The sequence below is a fragment of the Neodiprion virginianus genome, chromosome 7 (assembly GCF_021901495.1).
Source record: "Neodiprion virginianus isolate iyNeoVirg1 chromosome 7, iyNeoVirg1.1, whole genome shotgun sequence".
Classification (NCBI taxonomy): Eukaryota; Metazoa; Arthropoda; class Insecta; order Hymenoptera; family Diprionidae; genus Neodiprion; species Neodiprion virginianus.
Genome location: NC_060883.1, coordinates 22,292,325 through 22,308,566, shown reverse-complemented (window position 1 = coordinate 22,308,566; position 16,242 = coordinate 22,292,325). Strand labels below are relative to the sequence as shown.

At 36.5% G+C, this 16,242-nt stretch overlaps 1 protein-coding gene across 4 annotated transcripts in view; it reads right to left on the bottom strand.

Annotated features, from left to right (window-relative positions):
• LOC124309295 (uncharacterized) overlaps positions 1 to 16,242 on the bottom strand; it is a 39,805-nt gene that overhangs the window by 19,395 nt on the left and 4,168 nt on the right. The window contains exon 1 of one of the 4 annotated variants that reach the window (XM_046772802.1): positions 9,665 to 9,930. The exons of 2 other annotated variants lie outside the window; for them this stretch is intronic. In XM_046772802.1, coding sequence (XP_046628758.1) covers positions 9,665 to 9,737 — 73 coding nt within the window. In that variant the 5' untranslated portion in view covers positions 9,738 to 9,930. One more of the 4 variants, XM_046772805.1, reaches the window with a different exon arrangement.

Here is a 16,242-nt window from a genome sequence, read left to right as displayed (position 1 = left end):
AATTTGGAATCATCGATCATTTATGTACGGCATGACTATACATTTATCGGAAGATGATTGCGTACACGTATAGGGGTTGACATTGTACGATGTGATTGCAGTGTTGTGTAGTGTTGTATACTACGTGCGGTATAACGTAATTATGAAACTGTAGATGAGCCAGCGTTTCTTTATTTCTTTTTTGAAAGATAGAGACGACGAGTCTGTAATTTGAGAATTTTTAATTACAAGCATCGCTTCTTGTACTGTAGAATTTCATCGAGAAGTTTATACGATAAGCTAAGGTCATTAGTCTCTAGGACATCTGTAATAAATAAATATATTTATCCGAATGGTTTTTATTCGGGCAATATTGGAACGAGACCCAATCTGGCGATTTGGAGAGGACTTTTGCAGGCGAGTATAAACGGAGTCGCAGTCCTTGACGGAGGCGTTAAACTTGCGGCAAAGAAGGATGATCTCGGTCGACGAGGGGAGGCTGAATCGACGCGGAGATGAAGAATTCGGGAAAATTACGAAGGAAACGTTGACTCGGGCTTTTTATTACCCGAGCAATCGTTGACCGACTTCTTCGTCGAGGACTCGCGTCTCCGGGAGTCTGAGAGAGAGAGGGAGAGAGAGAGAGAGAGAGAGAGAGAGAGAGAGAGAGAGAGAGAGAGAGAGAGAGAGAGAGAGAGAGAGAGAGAGAGAGAGAGAGAGAGAGAGAGAGGAGAGAGAGAGAGAGAGAGAGAGAGAGAGAGAGAGAGAGAGAGAGAGAGAGAGAGAGAGAGAGAGAGAGAGAGAGAGAGAGAGACGGAGTCGGAAGCCGCTCCCCGGGATCCTGACCCTTTCTCGGAGTCCTTGCCTCTCCCGTCGGGATCCCGGAACTTCCGGTATCTCGATCGTCTCCCAGCGCGTCGTCGAGAGGATCCAGAGAGGGAAATTTCACGCCCGAGATCTAGGATTCGTCGTCGATCGAGGGAAAACCTCCGAAGCTTTTCTACCGTTCGGACAACAATTTCGCAAGCCCGTCGACGTCCCTCGTTAATCTTCTCGTACCGACGCAAACTCTTCGTCGTCCACTTTACTCCTTTATTCACCGAGGTTCGCCCTTTTTTGTTACAGCGATCCTAGCAGATCCACGATTTCCCGCCGTTTAGTCGCTGTTTCCACTGTTCTACGACATTGAATATCTGCATAGAATACCAAAAACTTGGCAAAAATATTTTACAGTCTCAACAGTCGACGATACTAAAATTATTATTCAATTCTTCGGCGTTCGTGCGAGTTGGTTGGGTTTTTTTTTTTTTTTTTGCCAAAGTTTTCCTCAACTATTACCTATGAATATTATCATTTCAATGCCGCAAGTTCCTTGAACTCTTATCGACTCGGTGTGAAAACAGCTTTAAGAATTTTTTGTGCGTACATCGACGGTTCGAACGGTGAAGAAGGTGATCGGGGGGAGATGAGGAGGCGGTCGCATTGCCGTAATGAATTACAACGAGCCACTGACTCACTAATCGCGTATCTAATACATATACGCACAGGGCTTGTAAGAAAACGAACTTTACGTATACATATACTTACGTACGATACGCACATAGGCGTAGCAAGTGTACAATCTGAGTATATACTATGTGTGTATACGTTGTCTGACTCATTTCGAGCCGCGTCGAACACGCGTCATGCCTGATAGAGCTTTACGACCTTCCTCACATACGCCTCGTACCTAAACTCTTGCGTATATAGGACATTCCGCGTCCGATCCATCGAACTCTGATCCTGACCTTCTCCGATCTCGTTTTTGTTTTCCCCCTTTTTTTTTTTTTTTTATTCGGTAAAGGTTTCAAATCATACGATACAAACATGCGGGTAATTTTTGAGATTAAAAACGCTCTGATCATTTTCTTCGTTCGTTTTCAATTTTTTTTTTCGTTCTCTTACTTTATGATTTATTTTATATTCAGATTTTCAAATCTGTCAGTCATTGTTCATGAAACAATTCGTTGAATTCTTTCTTTTCTATTTTTTTTTTTCATTTTCTTATCAGATTTCACCAAGTTAACGACAATATTGAGGAAAGAATATAAATAAGTATAACGTGTGATCGCCCCTCGTTGAGAGATGCATAGTGGTAAAAATAAAACAATTAAAAAACACAAAAAAAAAAAAAAATAAGGGGGGGATATACGTCACCGTAGCTCATCGCGTTATCGTCCACGGAGGAGTTTTTAGGAAAAATATGACGCCATGAGTGACTCGCGTCGCATAATTAATACACTATACGGCCTGCCTGAATCGATTAATATCAAATACCATGCGTACGTTACATTAAATACGTTTTTTTTTTTTTTTTTTAATTTTTTCAACTTTTATTATCGGCACTTTTTTATTGTTTTGTACTTAAACTCTTCTCACTCGTTGACCCTCGAGGTACGCGTAAGTGTAAAAGTACAGCTCGCAAGCTCAGGCGAGTAAGGAACAACTCGGGTGTGTAACTCGAGGCGTCAAGTAAGTACTCAAGTGCATACGCGTAAGAAACGTTGCTCGTTATAAATTAAATGGCGAACGAAGACACGCGTACACGGCATACGACAAACAACAACGAGGAGAGAAAGACGACCGGCGGCGGCGCCGACCGACCTACATGTTAAAAGAAGATTGTAAACGAGCCGAAGCATGAGACCCGGTTATGTATGTTGCGTTAACGAGGCGTGTGTTTTTGCTGTTTATAGGTGCACGGACCTTGTTATTAAAATGCACCTACATCGTGTATGGGATGCACGTTGCAGACGCAACGCGTGTAGGACGATCGTAATGTTGAAAGATTTGAAGAAATTAAATAATTTTTCAAACAACGGACAAGGAACCAGAGAAACAAGCCGGTTTTTTTTTTTTTTTTTTTTTCACGATCATCTGGAAGAAGGTCGAGTGAAAAAGTTGAAACTGATAGGACTTGGGATGTGAATGAAAAAGTTTTGAAAGAAAAGTAAATAAATTATTGAAAAATGAAATATTTATAATCGTTTATTTAGGGAAAAAGTATACGTTTGTAGGTAAAATATTGAAGATCGATTCATTTTAAGACCGAAGCGGAAATTGAAATTAAACTGTACGTGGAAGTTTTTCATAACCATCATTTGATTGTAACGTTTTCTGTAAATTTGAAATTTTTTTTTTTTTTAATCGAACCGCGTTTCCGAGATCATCGCGAGGGTTTGTCGGACAGACAGACCGATCGATATTTTTTTCTAAAAGCCTGTTTTTCCATATTCCAGAGTTTCGAAAATCAATACTTTTTGTCATATTCGTCAAAGGTGATGAAAGGTAAAAATAACGTAAAAAGCTTTGGGAGGTACACGTGGAAAGAGATAAGATAACGTGTAGGGAAAAGAAAAGTAATTTAGCGAAACAATATCGATGATAACATATAAATAAGGATTATTACTGTAACAGGAATAATAATAAAAAAATTCAAAAAGAAAAAAGAAAGAACAAGAAAAACACGGAAAACCGTAAATTGTAAAATTAGTTCAACTACTATTTCGCATCCATCGCCTAGAAGAAAGTTTGATTTAAAAATAAAGTCAAAGTTGACGATATATTTTAACGGAATGCCCCATATATCTTTCTAACTAGTTTATTCAACAGTTTATAATTATATTGTCGTACACATATTAGTAATATTATAATATGCGGTACAGTTTCTCAACTATGTATATATATATATAACAACTTTCTATTACACGAATCGTGGGAATTTTTCTTCTTTTTCTCCTTTTTTCTTTATTACTGATTTTGAAATTTCATTTCCTTGTTTTAAACCAACATCGTTGCCTATCGTCACCTCTCTCCGTATAATAAATATCCTATTAATAAATTGTTGTTGCTATTGTTATTATCATTATTACAAACGTACACGCGCGTAATCAATGAATTTAATCGAAGTACGGGGAGGAAGTTGAACAGTTGCGACGATTATTTCTGCATACTGTATACGTATAGCGCATACGCACACGTATGTGTGTAAAATAACGATTCGATCTCTCATGGCAGAGAGAAACGGCGCCTGCCTTCGACCGGCGTCGACGCCGAAGACGACGACGACGAAGATGACGATGATGGAAGTTTTTCTCGAAGAGACGGCGCCGCGGTTCTCGGCATTCCGACTCACGATATAACGCCACGACGTGTTTTCTGATCGCGTTTAATCTTTGCGTTATTTCTTTTCTTTCAGCTTTCTTCTCACATCGGTTCTATTATCTATTTTTCATCGCGGATTGCGGAGAAATTTTCGTATTATCGACGTTATATTGTAACACATTATTATGGAAATATAATTTTTATTTCAAATATGTATATATATATATATATATGCGTCGGTGAAATATTTTAGGAATTTATTTAAAGAGAATTTTCATATGAATGTTATAATTAACGCGAGGTATAAAATTATACCTATATTATGCGGGAAAATTAAATTTTGAAACAACGACTCGGCTCCTAATGGAATTGTAAGTTTTGTTCTTCTTTTACTTACGCTGCACGTTTTCTTACGTACGAATTGATATCTCGTCTATTTTTATACGTTCACATATCCTAATCCGTATTATCGTTGCGGTTTTGTAATCGCTCTATACCCGCCGCGCCGATGCATGATTTACAATATTTTTGTTCATTATCGATGATATAGAAGACGGATAAGCTGATGGGAATTTCCTTTTTACGCTGGTTTCAGAATTCAGGGACTAATATTGTAACCATGATAATAACAATAATAACAATAATAATGTTGAATACTTTTATCACGATTTTTTTCGATACGTGCTTATTATTTTATACGCATATATGTATACATATGCTGTACGATCATATGCATACATGTATACTCGCTTTTTTTCATTCGCTTCGCGAGGACTTATCTGTATAATCCAATACCATATTTCTGCGGTTGTGTGCGTGCAAATATTGTGTAAACGTGTGCGTGCGCGACATGGATGAATGATAAAAATTCATACACGCAACGAAGTGATAAGATAATACGATATATAATGTATACATGTATATACACCTGTAATATATATCTATTTCCCATTTAAATAACATGGGAAAACATTTTTACAAAATTTAGAATTTTATTGCTCGAAAACGAATCAGTGTGAAGATATAGACAAAACATATTCTTGTAGGAAATTTTACGCTCTACAAAAAAGATCTGAATAAAGATTTGCGTAAGGTAGGTCGTTTCCGATTTATCAGGCCTCAAACATCGAACCGATTGAAATAATGATGTTATTAATTTATAAATGCTACAAAACTGACTCATATCACTTAAATACACAATATTATTGATTTTAAAATTAAAATTATAGACTTCCAATGAAATGTTAATTATTAAATTTCATTAATCAACGATATGAGTCAGTTTTGTAGCATTTATAAATTAACAACATCATTATTTCAAACGGTTCGATGTTTGAGGCCTGATAAATCGGAAACGACCTACATTACGCAAATCTTTATTCAGATCTTTTTTGTATAGCGTAAAATTTCCTACAAGAATATGTTTTGTTTATATCTTCACACTGATTCGTTTTCGAGGAATAAAATTCTAAATTTTTAAAACAATTTTTTCCCATGCTATTTAAATGGGAAATAGAAAATTGAGAATCGCCACCTCTAAATATCAATATTAAGAGCTCATATTTTATCGAGGTCATTTTTGAGGGACACTCGGAAGATTTTTCAATGTTCTTCGAAAAAAGAAAAAAAATAGTCGGTTTTTTTTAAACACTCTAATATATATGCGATTCCCCATTATCGGTATTTTGTTTCGACCTGGCTTGTCGCATAAGAAAAGCGGGATGACCGAATTAGATTGGAGGAGGGTCTAACGTTAGAAAGTTCGGTATATGTGGTATACATATTGAAACGTGCATCGTGCAATGCACATACATAGCTACATATCTATATGCATGTACCGTATGTATATACTGCACGTGCAAGTGTGTGTAAATTTTTGCTATGTCACTAATATACTTGTAATATATGGAACGAAGAACTATTAGCATAGGTATGTAACGTGTTGTCATTCTTACATATCTCTAGTGCTATTGTATGTACGTGAGTGCACGTATAGGAAGACGAAAGTTTTGAGAGAAAGAGAGAGAGAGAGAGAGATAAAGTTACGAATTAAAAGAAAAAATGACGATTTTGTTTACGGTTAGGGAGAAAACTAAGTTTCGTGTCTTTTTTTTTTGTTTTTTTTATTTCATTCGTTACAGTAACTAGGTAAATTGGGTAAAACAGGTATCGTTAACAAAAATTGTTTGAATATTGTTGGAATGACGAAAAACGAGCTATTGTCGATTCTTTTTTGGCAATCGCAACGAAAAATCAGTTTCTGAGAGGTTTACTCTACTTTTTTAGTCAAACAACGCTTTTAACGTCGATTTATTCTTGCGCGAGCGAATAGCTTTACTCACAAAGGCATTCCTTTCCGTATGACGACAGAGCCACGTGGTGTGCTTTGACTACATGTGTGCAGTATGTACACCTAGTCAAACACACAGGTTAGAGATATTGGTCACGGCAGGTTAAGCTTTTCAAAATGAAACACGTTAAATGACACACGGGATTGCCCCGGGTTATGATAAATTTAAGGTAATGTCGAGATATCCCCCCCCCCTTTAAAAAAAAAAAAAAAAAAAAAAGAAATTGCGGCAAAAATTGTAAGCGATTCAAACTTTTCAACCGACAGTTCCTGCGTGATAATATTAATGCTGGAAATTTTGTATCAGACATATTAATTGAAGAGGAAAAAGAAGAAGAGCAAATTTACAAGAAGCAAAGAATAAATAAATCAAATTTTTTTAATTAAATATTGAATATTTAAGAAGCGTGATGAGGGGGTATAAAAAAAAGGGGGGGTGGGAAGCGAAATTTCAACTTACTTTTATATCTGTCAGTCGATCTTTTCATTCTTAAGTACATAGTTAATTTGACAATGAATTAATTCAACGCACTTCCGGATTTCATTGGCTTTGGTATGCGGGATGAGTGTAATTTAAATATCTACCATACATTGCGCGACTGTACGTATAATTTTACACCGAGTAATTCATGCGTTTATTATTTTACACCTGAGGAAATATTCTCATTCGCGATTAACGGAACTCTGCGGCGGAGGTGAATCAACAACCTTCGAGATGTTCGGTTTAACGCAAATTAAGCGAGGAGGCAGCTTATTACAACTTTGTTTGCGAAATATCAATTCACGATGTATCGGATTAAAATTTTAACAAAGAGTCTTAATTTATTATATATATAAATCAATTTACGGGTGATTGACTATGTGATAATTTGCATATTTGATTGTATGTAATATACATATATATATATATATATGCATGTAGAGGATTAGATCCGGTTAGTTAAAAGGCGGTAGATGCACTACGTATGTATGTATGTGTATATATATATATTATATATGTATGTATTTATACAGAGAACGGAAGCGCCGTGCCTTCCAATCTATTTTGACGACCCGTATTTTAATGTTACCGTAATCTATTTATTTCGACCATGCGTGCAGCTCGATTCTTATTGTTCAACGAATAGTGAGAAACTAATTTCATCCTCATTGTGACAATATTACACCTATGCATGTAATATCTAGAATTTATTTTCAACACAACGTGAATTGGAATTTTTATAGGTACAAAATTATAAAAAGTCTCGCGTGAAATCGATTCGCGCGTATTGAGAATTAAATTTTTTTTTTTTTTTTTTTTTTTTTTTCTTCACGCAATTTTGGTGGCAAAAAAGAAAGAAAAAGATGAAAACAGAAAATAATTTTTAATTCGCAATAAATAATGCAAATTGCAAATAATTTCACACGCACTGTTATGTATTATTGTATAATTTGCAAATGTTTTCATTTTTACAATGTGTACGTATATGTGTAATAACAAATAACTGTACTACATATATTTTTGGTATATGTAACAATACGAGTAATTTTTTCCAACAATCATGGAGGAAAGAAATTTAGAAATAAAAATGATTATTGGAACAGAAATGGGGGGAGATCCTTTCTATGCTTTTTCGAAGAAGAATAATTATTGTTATTAAACCGCAGTCACGTGCATTTAACTATAAATAATGCTTTTTAATAGTTGAATCAGTTTTTCTTACTTTTTTTTTCTTTCTTTCTTCTAATTGATAATAATTGCGTTGAAAAATTACAAACCGTCATTATTACATTATCAATCGTACTGGAATATTAACTAAAAGCTCTCATCGGATATATAAAAACAGTCGTTGCGTTGTTACGCAACTGCGTAAATATTATATATAGGTATATATACACTTACGTTTGAACAATTATGGTCATTTTTGTCGTCGTCGTTGTTACATTCATTCTTCTTTTAATAATCCAAATTCCCACAGGATATAAACGCCGTTGTAGAATTGTTAAAAAAAAAAAAAAAAATAATAATTATAATAATTTTTAAAAAACAGAGATCCAAAGCACACCGTGGAAACTTTTAAACATTTAACTCGTGTTTGTAATTTATATAATATTCGCGTTTTCGTACAGTCAGTCAAATCTCTTTTGGTTACTATCGATGGAAAAAAAAAAATATAAGGAGGGAGGATTCAGTTAATCAATGAATTTATTCGTTCACCGATCGAGTCTTTTTGCAAATTTCATATTTATGGGTAGAAACTTTCACATCACACGCGTCGCACGGCGTTACAGGCTGTACGGTGCAACGCTTTTCTTATCACTGATTTGGAATTCGTGGGATTGGATTTTTTTCTTCAGGCGACGCTGCTGCCGCCTTTCGGTACGACACGAATACACGAGGTACAAATGTATTGTCTCGACTTATTTCTTATCTCGAATATTTTGCGCACCAGTTTTGTGTGTAATAATTAAAACGCACGCGGATGTTGACGAATCGTCGACTGCGAATTACCGGGGCGGGGTTGAAGTTGCAAAAAGGCACAAGGCCGATTTGTTTTGCGGCGAAACTTGAAGCAAGGAGATGAAATTTTGGAGAAACAACGAGGCTTCGTACGATCGGAAATAAAAGTTTGAGAGAAAAAAAGTTTAGAAATGAAAGATTTCGAAAATTCAAATTACGATAGAGAAAAGTTAGGAAAAATATAGTTTCGATGGGGGAAAATTCGGAAAATTAGAATATACTCAGACAGCGTAGTTTACTCGACGCGTGGGTGTAAAAGATGAGAAAAACCGAGAATCCAAAACAAAGAAGGATCAAAGTGGTGGAATTTCACCGAGCCAAAAATTCATGGAACTGTAAAATTTTTGATAATTCGGAATTTCGATGTTACGGATTTTTTAATCTTCTCATTTGCGCACTTTTGGAACTTTGAGCGTCGGGTTTCGGACCATCCGAAACTTTGATGTTTCGTAAAAATTTGAATTCCTCAAGTTTCCCCGAAAAAAAAAAAAAAAAAATCCCACTACTAATGACTGGGCTGTAGGCGGGGACACCAATTATAGTCATTTCACTTCACTCCTCATTTCTGCTTGCATTTCGTTTCGTTCGTTCGTCTGTTCCTTCGAAGAAGTTCATACGATAATTCGAATTTTGAAGCACTGCGGGTAAAACGACACACACATTCACACACACACATATATATATATACTAACGTAAACAAGCGACTAATAACAATTTACGTGCACCATGTACGTATAATCGCAAAGCGATTGGGAACTGCCGCATCAGGTCGCTTATCGGCGTATATAAAGTTGCAATATTATAGATAGAAGGTCAGTTGTGTAAAAGTGGTAAAAGCAAAGCAACGTGTCAAGTACAACAACTGATCGTATCGAGTAACCGGAACGGACTGTGTGCACCGTCTCTTCTTGGGTTATATTCGACTGCAAGCGTACGTGTCATACGCGTAGGAAAAGGCACACGGACAGGATTCGTGGGTGCACGCGTGAGCGAACACACGCGCGTGGAAACTCGACAGCGTCTGTGCTTATACCTCCTACGTAGAGGAGGAAGGAGAGCTTTCGGTGTTGTTTCTGCTCAGGGCGTACTTACGGTATGTGCAGCACTGCCGCTTGTAACAATAAAAACGATAAAGGACTCGCGGAGCGCGATTTGCGCGTGCGCGTGCGCGTGTTTGGAATCGTGGTATGAACGTGACCGAGTCTTTTCACGTGTGTGTTCCCACGAATGGACGGATGGATGGACGCGTGTGATTGTGTCGCGAGAGAACCAGAATACGCCGGTATGTCCGCATGCGTTGACGATGATAATGACGATGACGAGGAGAAGGAGAAGGAGAAGGAGGAAGAGGAGGAGGACCAACGCGGGGCGCGGCCTTTGTCATCCTAAATAGTGAACACGCGTACAAACAAACAAACAAACACACGCACACGCACGTATCTATATCCGCTGGAGAAGTATCTGCACGGCAGAACGAGAGGAGGATGGATAATTACGATGCCGCTGCGCGAGATATGGATATCCTATACACGCGTGGGAAATTCCATGCGAATCCGGCCAAAGTCCGAACCTCGCGATTCGTAATTTTGTTTTGTCGAAAAAGAAGAAAACGACTAAAAAACTTGTCGAACATTGTTCGATAAGGTTTGAAACAGCTTCCTGCCTATCTTTGAGAATCGACCGTGCAGCTTTTTCAGCGACTTGTTCGAATCCAAGTCCCCTTGAAGCTTTGCAATTGATGAAAACGAAAATAAACACGAAACATTTGTAATATGTGTCTATACACGGCGTCGTATTTTCGATGAACAACAATACACGAGCGAGAAGATGGAGAAGGATCTCTTACCATGTAAGGAAGGAACTCTCGAGTTACTCAACGCACTGATACCCGTTATTACATGCACATATGCAACAAATCTGACGATAATGGTGTAAACTGCAATGCTACCGTGAAATCCAACATCGAGAGCTTCCAAAAAGTTTACGACTTGTATGTCGTGTCGTTGGAAACCTTGACATAATATAGTAAGTTAAAACGTATACCGTAAATGGGTGATTCCATGTCAATTCGAGCAACAGGGTCCGACTCTCACACTCTTGGATTCGGGTCCACGATTTTTAATACCGTTGTTACGATTCTGACAAAGAATCGTGAGAATCGTTCCATTTCTTTCCTAACCTCTCCCCTGGTGGCACCGGAGCTTCTTAGATGACGATATACTTGCCGTGATTACGAGATATTTGAATATTGGAAGAGAAAAAAAAAGTTACGATAATTCCATACAGCCGAAGAGAAAAATATTTCAAACAAAATTTAATCGAGCAGGCAAAACGGAAACTTTTTATTCATCTTTTAAACCAATTAACAACTATTTCTTCGGTCGTTCGGGCATTGATTTTTAATTTTCAGAATTCTATGTATTTTTCCCCGATACAACAACGATCTGGAAATATTAATTAAAATACAGAGTTGAAAAATCGCAGTACCAAAAAAAATTTGTTTTTGAATTTTGAATAGTTTTTTTCTTTTTTTTTTTTTCAAAAAATCAAAATCACCAAAAGAAGATTTCACAATTAGTTAAACAAATGATAAGAAATTACCGTTTCGCCTGCCCGCTACGATTTTGTGTGGAATATTTTTGGTTTTGTAACTTGTTTGAAAGTAATTTTCAAAAATTTTGCAATCACCGTCAAAATATCATCATTTTTCTCGACCTATACGCGAATAATACACAATAAGAACGATTCAGACATTGTGTCTCTTCGTATTCACGAACACGCGCCGTACGATGTATAAGGCGTTCTATCTGTTCTCTCGAGAAGATGCAATTGTGTGTTGTAATACCGATATACTATACTATACTATACTGTACTATACTGTACTATACTATACTATATTATACTATACACAACCATAGGCTGCAGCGACGTCGAAGGTGAAATGCCCTTTACTACGCGTATATATACATACACATGGTGTATAACGTTATTTACGGTTAACCTCAGCAGAGCCTCATTTTCTACGAGCTTGTTGTCGATTGATTGATGAACACGAGGCGAGTGAAGGAGGTGTAATATTGTGTATCACGTATGCTATATATGTCTGTAATATACACGGTGTAATATATATGCCTATAAATTGTACACGATGATTATTTTGTACCTATATCACATTTATATGGCTAAGGCAACGAAGGTTGTTTACATTGATTTTTATATTGTAACTCGAATCGTGTGGGATTTATTTTATTTTTATTACTTTCTTTCGTTTTCACTCTTGGTGATTTTTTTTTGAATTGATTTTTTCATGAATTATTGTCACTCGCATGTGTATCTCTTACCAGGAGTTAATTATCACACTACGATCCGGTAATGAAATTTTATTGCTCAATATATCGATCGAGATAAAAACTATACTATAAAAACTATATGTGTATATATATATATATATAAAAATTTACGATCAATTATTGGGTATATTAAATTTTGAAATTTTTTATTTTTTTTTTCATCTCGTCGCAAGGTTCGTCGTGTTTTTATTTTCTCGTTCGCTGTGTACAAAGAAAAATAGAAAATCTTTCGTTGGACATTGCCGCAAACGTTTCTCGGTATAAGGAACAAAGAAGTGCCGCGCGACTTTTATTTCCAACTCCCTTGATTCTTTCGTCCGAGAAAGAATAAGAAAAAAAAGGGGGGGGGGGGGGGGGAAGAAAAAAAAAACCGAGACGACCGCGAGACGAATTTTAGAAACAAGAAACTTTTGCAGCCGACCGGTTACGTTGTGCAATTATAGCGAAACCTTAAGTGCTGTATATATAAGTATGTGTGTATATAAGAATTAATATATGTATGGAAATTCGTACGATTGTATTACTAATTGGCGGTAATATAATACCGCGCCTGTAATTACCGATCTTTTTTTTTTTCTCTCTTTTCTTTTCTCACTTTACAATTGCGATAGAAAATTACTACGGTCTGATGGAAACTTTGGGGAAAGAGAGAGAGAGAGGAAGAAAGAAAATAATTATTCCAAGATTGCAACGGAAATATGAATTTTTTTTTCTTTTTTAACTTGTATATTCGCACGGGTCTAGGTCGGATGACATTTTACTCTTTAGAATTACTCGAAGACTCGAAGGATTTCTTTTTTTGTTTGATATTTGAAAAAAGAAAAGAAAAAAAAAAAAAATCTCATCAACTCGATCGCGTGGTTCGTGTATACGTACAATATTATCCGTATATCAAACATACCTTACTAGTTAAATTATGAAAGTATTAGGAACGGTTTTATTAACGTCAGCTTGCGTATGTGTGGAGGTTTGATTGCGAGAATGAAGTTTTTATAAAAGTCACGCAAGTTATGACTGGCGATCAAAAATCCGGCCTCGATACGTCGGAAATGTTGTTAAATTAATAAGAAACGAACGAGTTTGCACGAATATTACAAGTCATGGATAATCGACCGATTAAAAGATGAAGAAAGTTTATTACACTTCTTACATTTTGTGTACGAGGTGAAAAGTTTTAAACGATTGTGTTAGGAACAAGATTCAGTAGAATAGCATTGATATTAGAATATTTTAGACACGAATTAATTTTATTGTGTGATGATTTTTTTTTTTAGTTTTTTTTTCAAAAATACGGTTTTTCCTCAACAAAAAATAGGTTATATGTATAGATTAGATTTTTGTGTTATAATAGAATATTTATCGTTTTGGCTTACCTTTTTTGATTCAGGGTGTTTTGTTATTTACTATAAACGCCATTCGATTAGTTTCAACGAACAACAAAACATCCTGAATCAAAAAAGGTAATTGGGTGGTGGTGGTGGTGGTGGTAGTGACTTTTTTTTTTTTTTTTTTCCTCCGTGTCTTTCTGTATCGAGTTTACACAAATTTTATTCCCAGTGCGTCGATGATGCAGAAAACAATTTTAACAAATAAAAATAAGATAAATAAAAAAGGTGAAAATGGGTAGTTCGGTAATGCATACGTGGTAACCTATACATATGTATACACACACATTACCGTTGTTTGAGGCATAATACTAATCAACCTGTTTTCAAAAGTACAGCATATTGCAGATCTATAAGTATAACGTTGTGGAAGAAAGTCAGTCTTTTCTGTTTCTTTCAGTTTAACGAGGAAAACGAATATTTGGACAAATCGAAAGAATTTTCACAATTTTTACGGCAAAGCTGACAGCGAATAACCGTGGTAAGAACGACGCGGCTGCGGCGGGACAGCGCATCTTACGAAAGAACGAGATCTCGAGCTAGTTTTGCGTAGGGGGTGAATAAAAGGTGAAACGGGAGGGGGGGGGGGGAGGGGAGGGGAGGCACACCCACGCTTAACTAACAATAAACCATGTGCAAGCTACGGCAGCGAACACAGCCCACGCTTGCCTATCTGATTTAGGCTCACCTCCTCCTCTCTTCCCGATACACGATACGTGCATATGTTTATACATATACACATATATATGTATATATTAAAAACGCGTGCATACAAATTCTGAAATCCTTGTACAGATACCACGTTACGTTACGATTTGAGGGGGAAAAAAAAAATCAAAAACAATTCCGACACAGAGAAATTGAAATTTTGAGAAAAAATAACCTTTTCAATTACAGAATCAGTGTGAACTTATTTCATGATTTTTAGAAATAACGGTTTCGTAATTGGCTTTAGCGATTTTGTATAAATTTCACCAGCGGCTAAAGAAAATGTGAAAAATTCCCAAAGACCCTTTATGTACACGGTTTGCTAATTTGACGTGGAATGCCCGATATATGTAATATAATTTTACGATAACCGAGAAAGGGAAAGAATAGAAATAAAGGGGGACCGGGACGACAATGTAAAGACAAGAAGTATCGGGAATAAGGTGAGAATTTTTAAAGACCGTATAATTTATGCGAGAAAAGCGCGTTTTGTCAACATTGTGTTAAAAGTGAAATAAGAATATATAACATATTGTTATGTATTACAACAGCTATTTGATTTACGTACATCACCATATATGATGCTCTCGCCGCGATTGTTGCAAGAGAAAATATTTACTTGGGTACGGCAGCGTGATAATACTACTTAATAACAATACGACATATTGTCGTGTCTTTTTCTCTTCTCACTTTGTTCATGCCTTTTTCTGCAAGGCGGCTTGTAAATAAATAAATACATGTATATAATATCATACGGTAGAACCTTGATTATAAAAACACATTTTTGTTGCTGAATATTGTTGTCGATCGACAATAGACGTCTATGCTATAAAATCAAAGTGATAAAACAATCGTTCGGTGTTTGACTCCCCAACTCCTAGACTCGGTCCCGATTAGTTCGGATAATCGAGGAGGTTCTAAGTTACAATGATACCAGGGATATTATGTAAATGTGTATACACCTTACGTGCACGCATCGTACACATGACCCAGTAACCAAGAAACAACGTTTACTCGCGCAGTTGCCTTACTCTTGTAACTTTACGTTTTCTTTTTTCTTTTAAACTTTGAAAATTCGTCGTCAAAGAAAGAAGAAGCAGAATAAGAAGTTGGAATAATTCGGAAAGTGATGCGACCTTAATTAAGGGTAACCCCGAAACACTTGGGTTTATCAAACGTGTATGCATATATGCATGAGTAGCTGGTGAAGGCATCGAGATAAGCAAATACCCAGGTACATATATTATTGTACGTATGCACGTACGTAGCTGTGTAAGTGCGCGGTGTTTAAACGCGATGCAAACGAGGTGCAATAACGACAATGATTGTTTGACTTGTCTCTCTTTTCCTGCTCCGTGCGAGTATTTGTTTCTATGTGCGCGTGTCTCTGCAAACACAACTCATCGCTGCTGCTGCTGCTGCTGCTGCTGCTGCCGAAAATTAATAACGTACGCAGTATTTACACAATTGTATGTGTTGCATAATGAAAATTTCCCAACTTTGGTCTCTCGGATGTAAGACGCGTACAAAATACGCACGTGTAATTTATTAAGGAGCTCTTGCGATGTACGTACATACAGGTACGCTGCGTGTACCTCAATTTCTTAACTTCCGGTTTCACGCCTCTCTTACACACGTGGCATATATGTAACATTCGGCAATCTCTGTACCCGCAAAGCGTAAAACCGTCGCGTACGAGAAGATATTGTTATCAACACTTCCTTGTAACGCAAAATTCTCTATTCATAAGTTAAATTCTATCCATTGTTCCGTGAAATCTCTGTCAACGTTCTGCGTCGATGTCTCAGATTGGCTTTGTAATTTTTT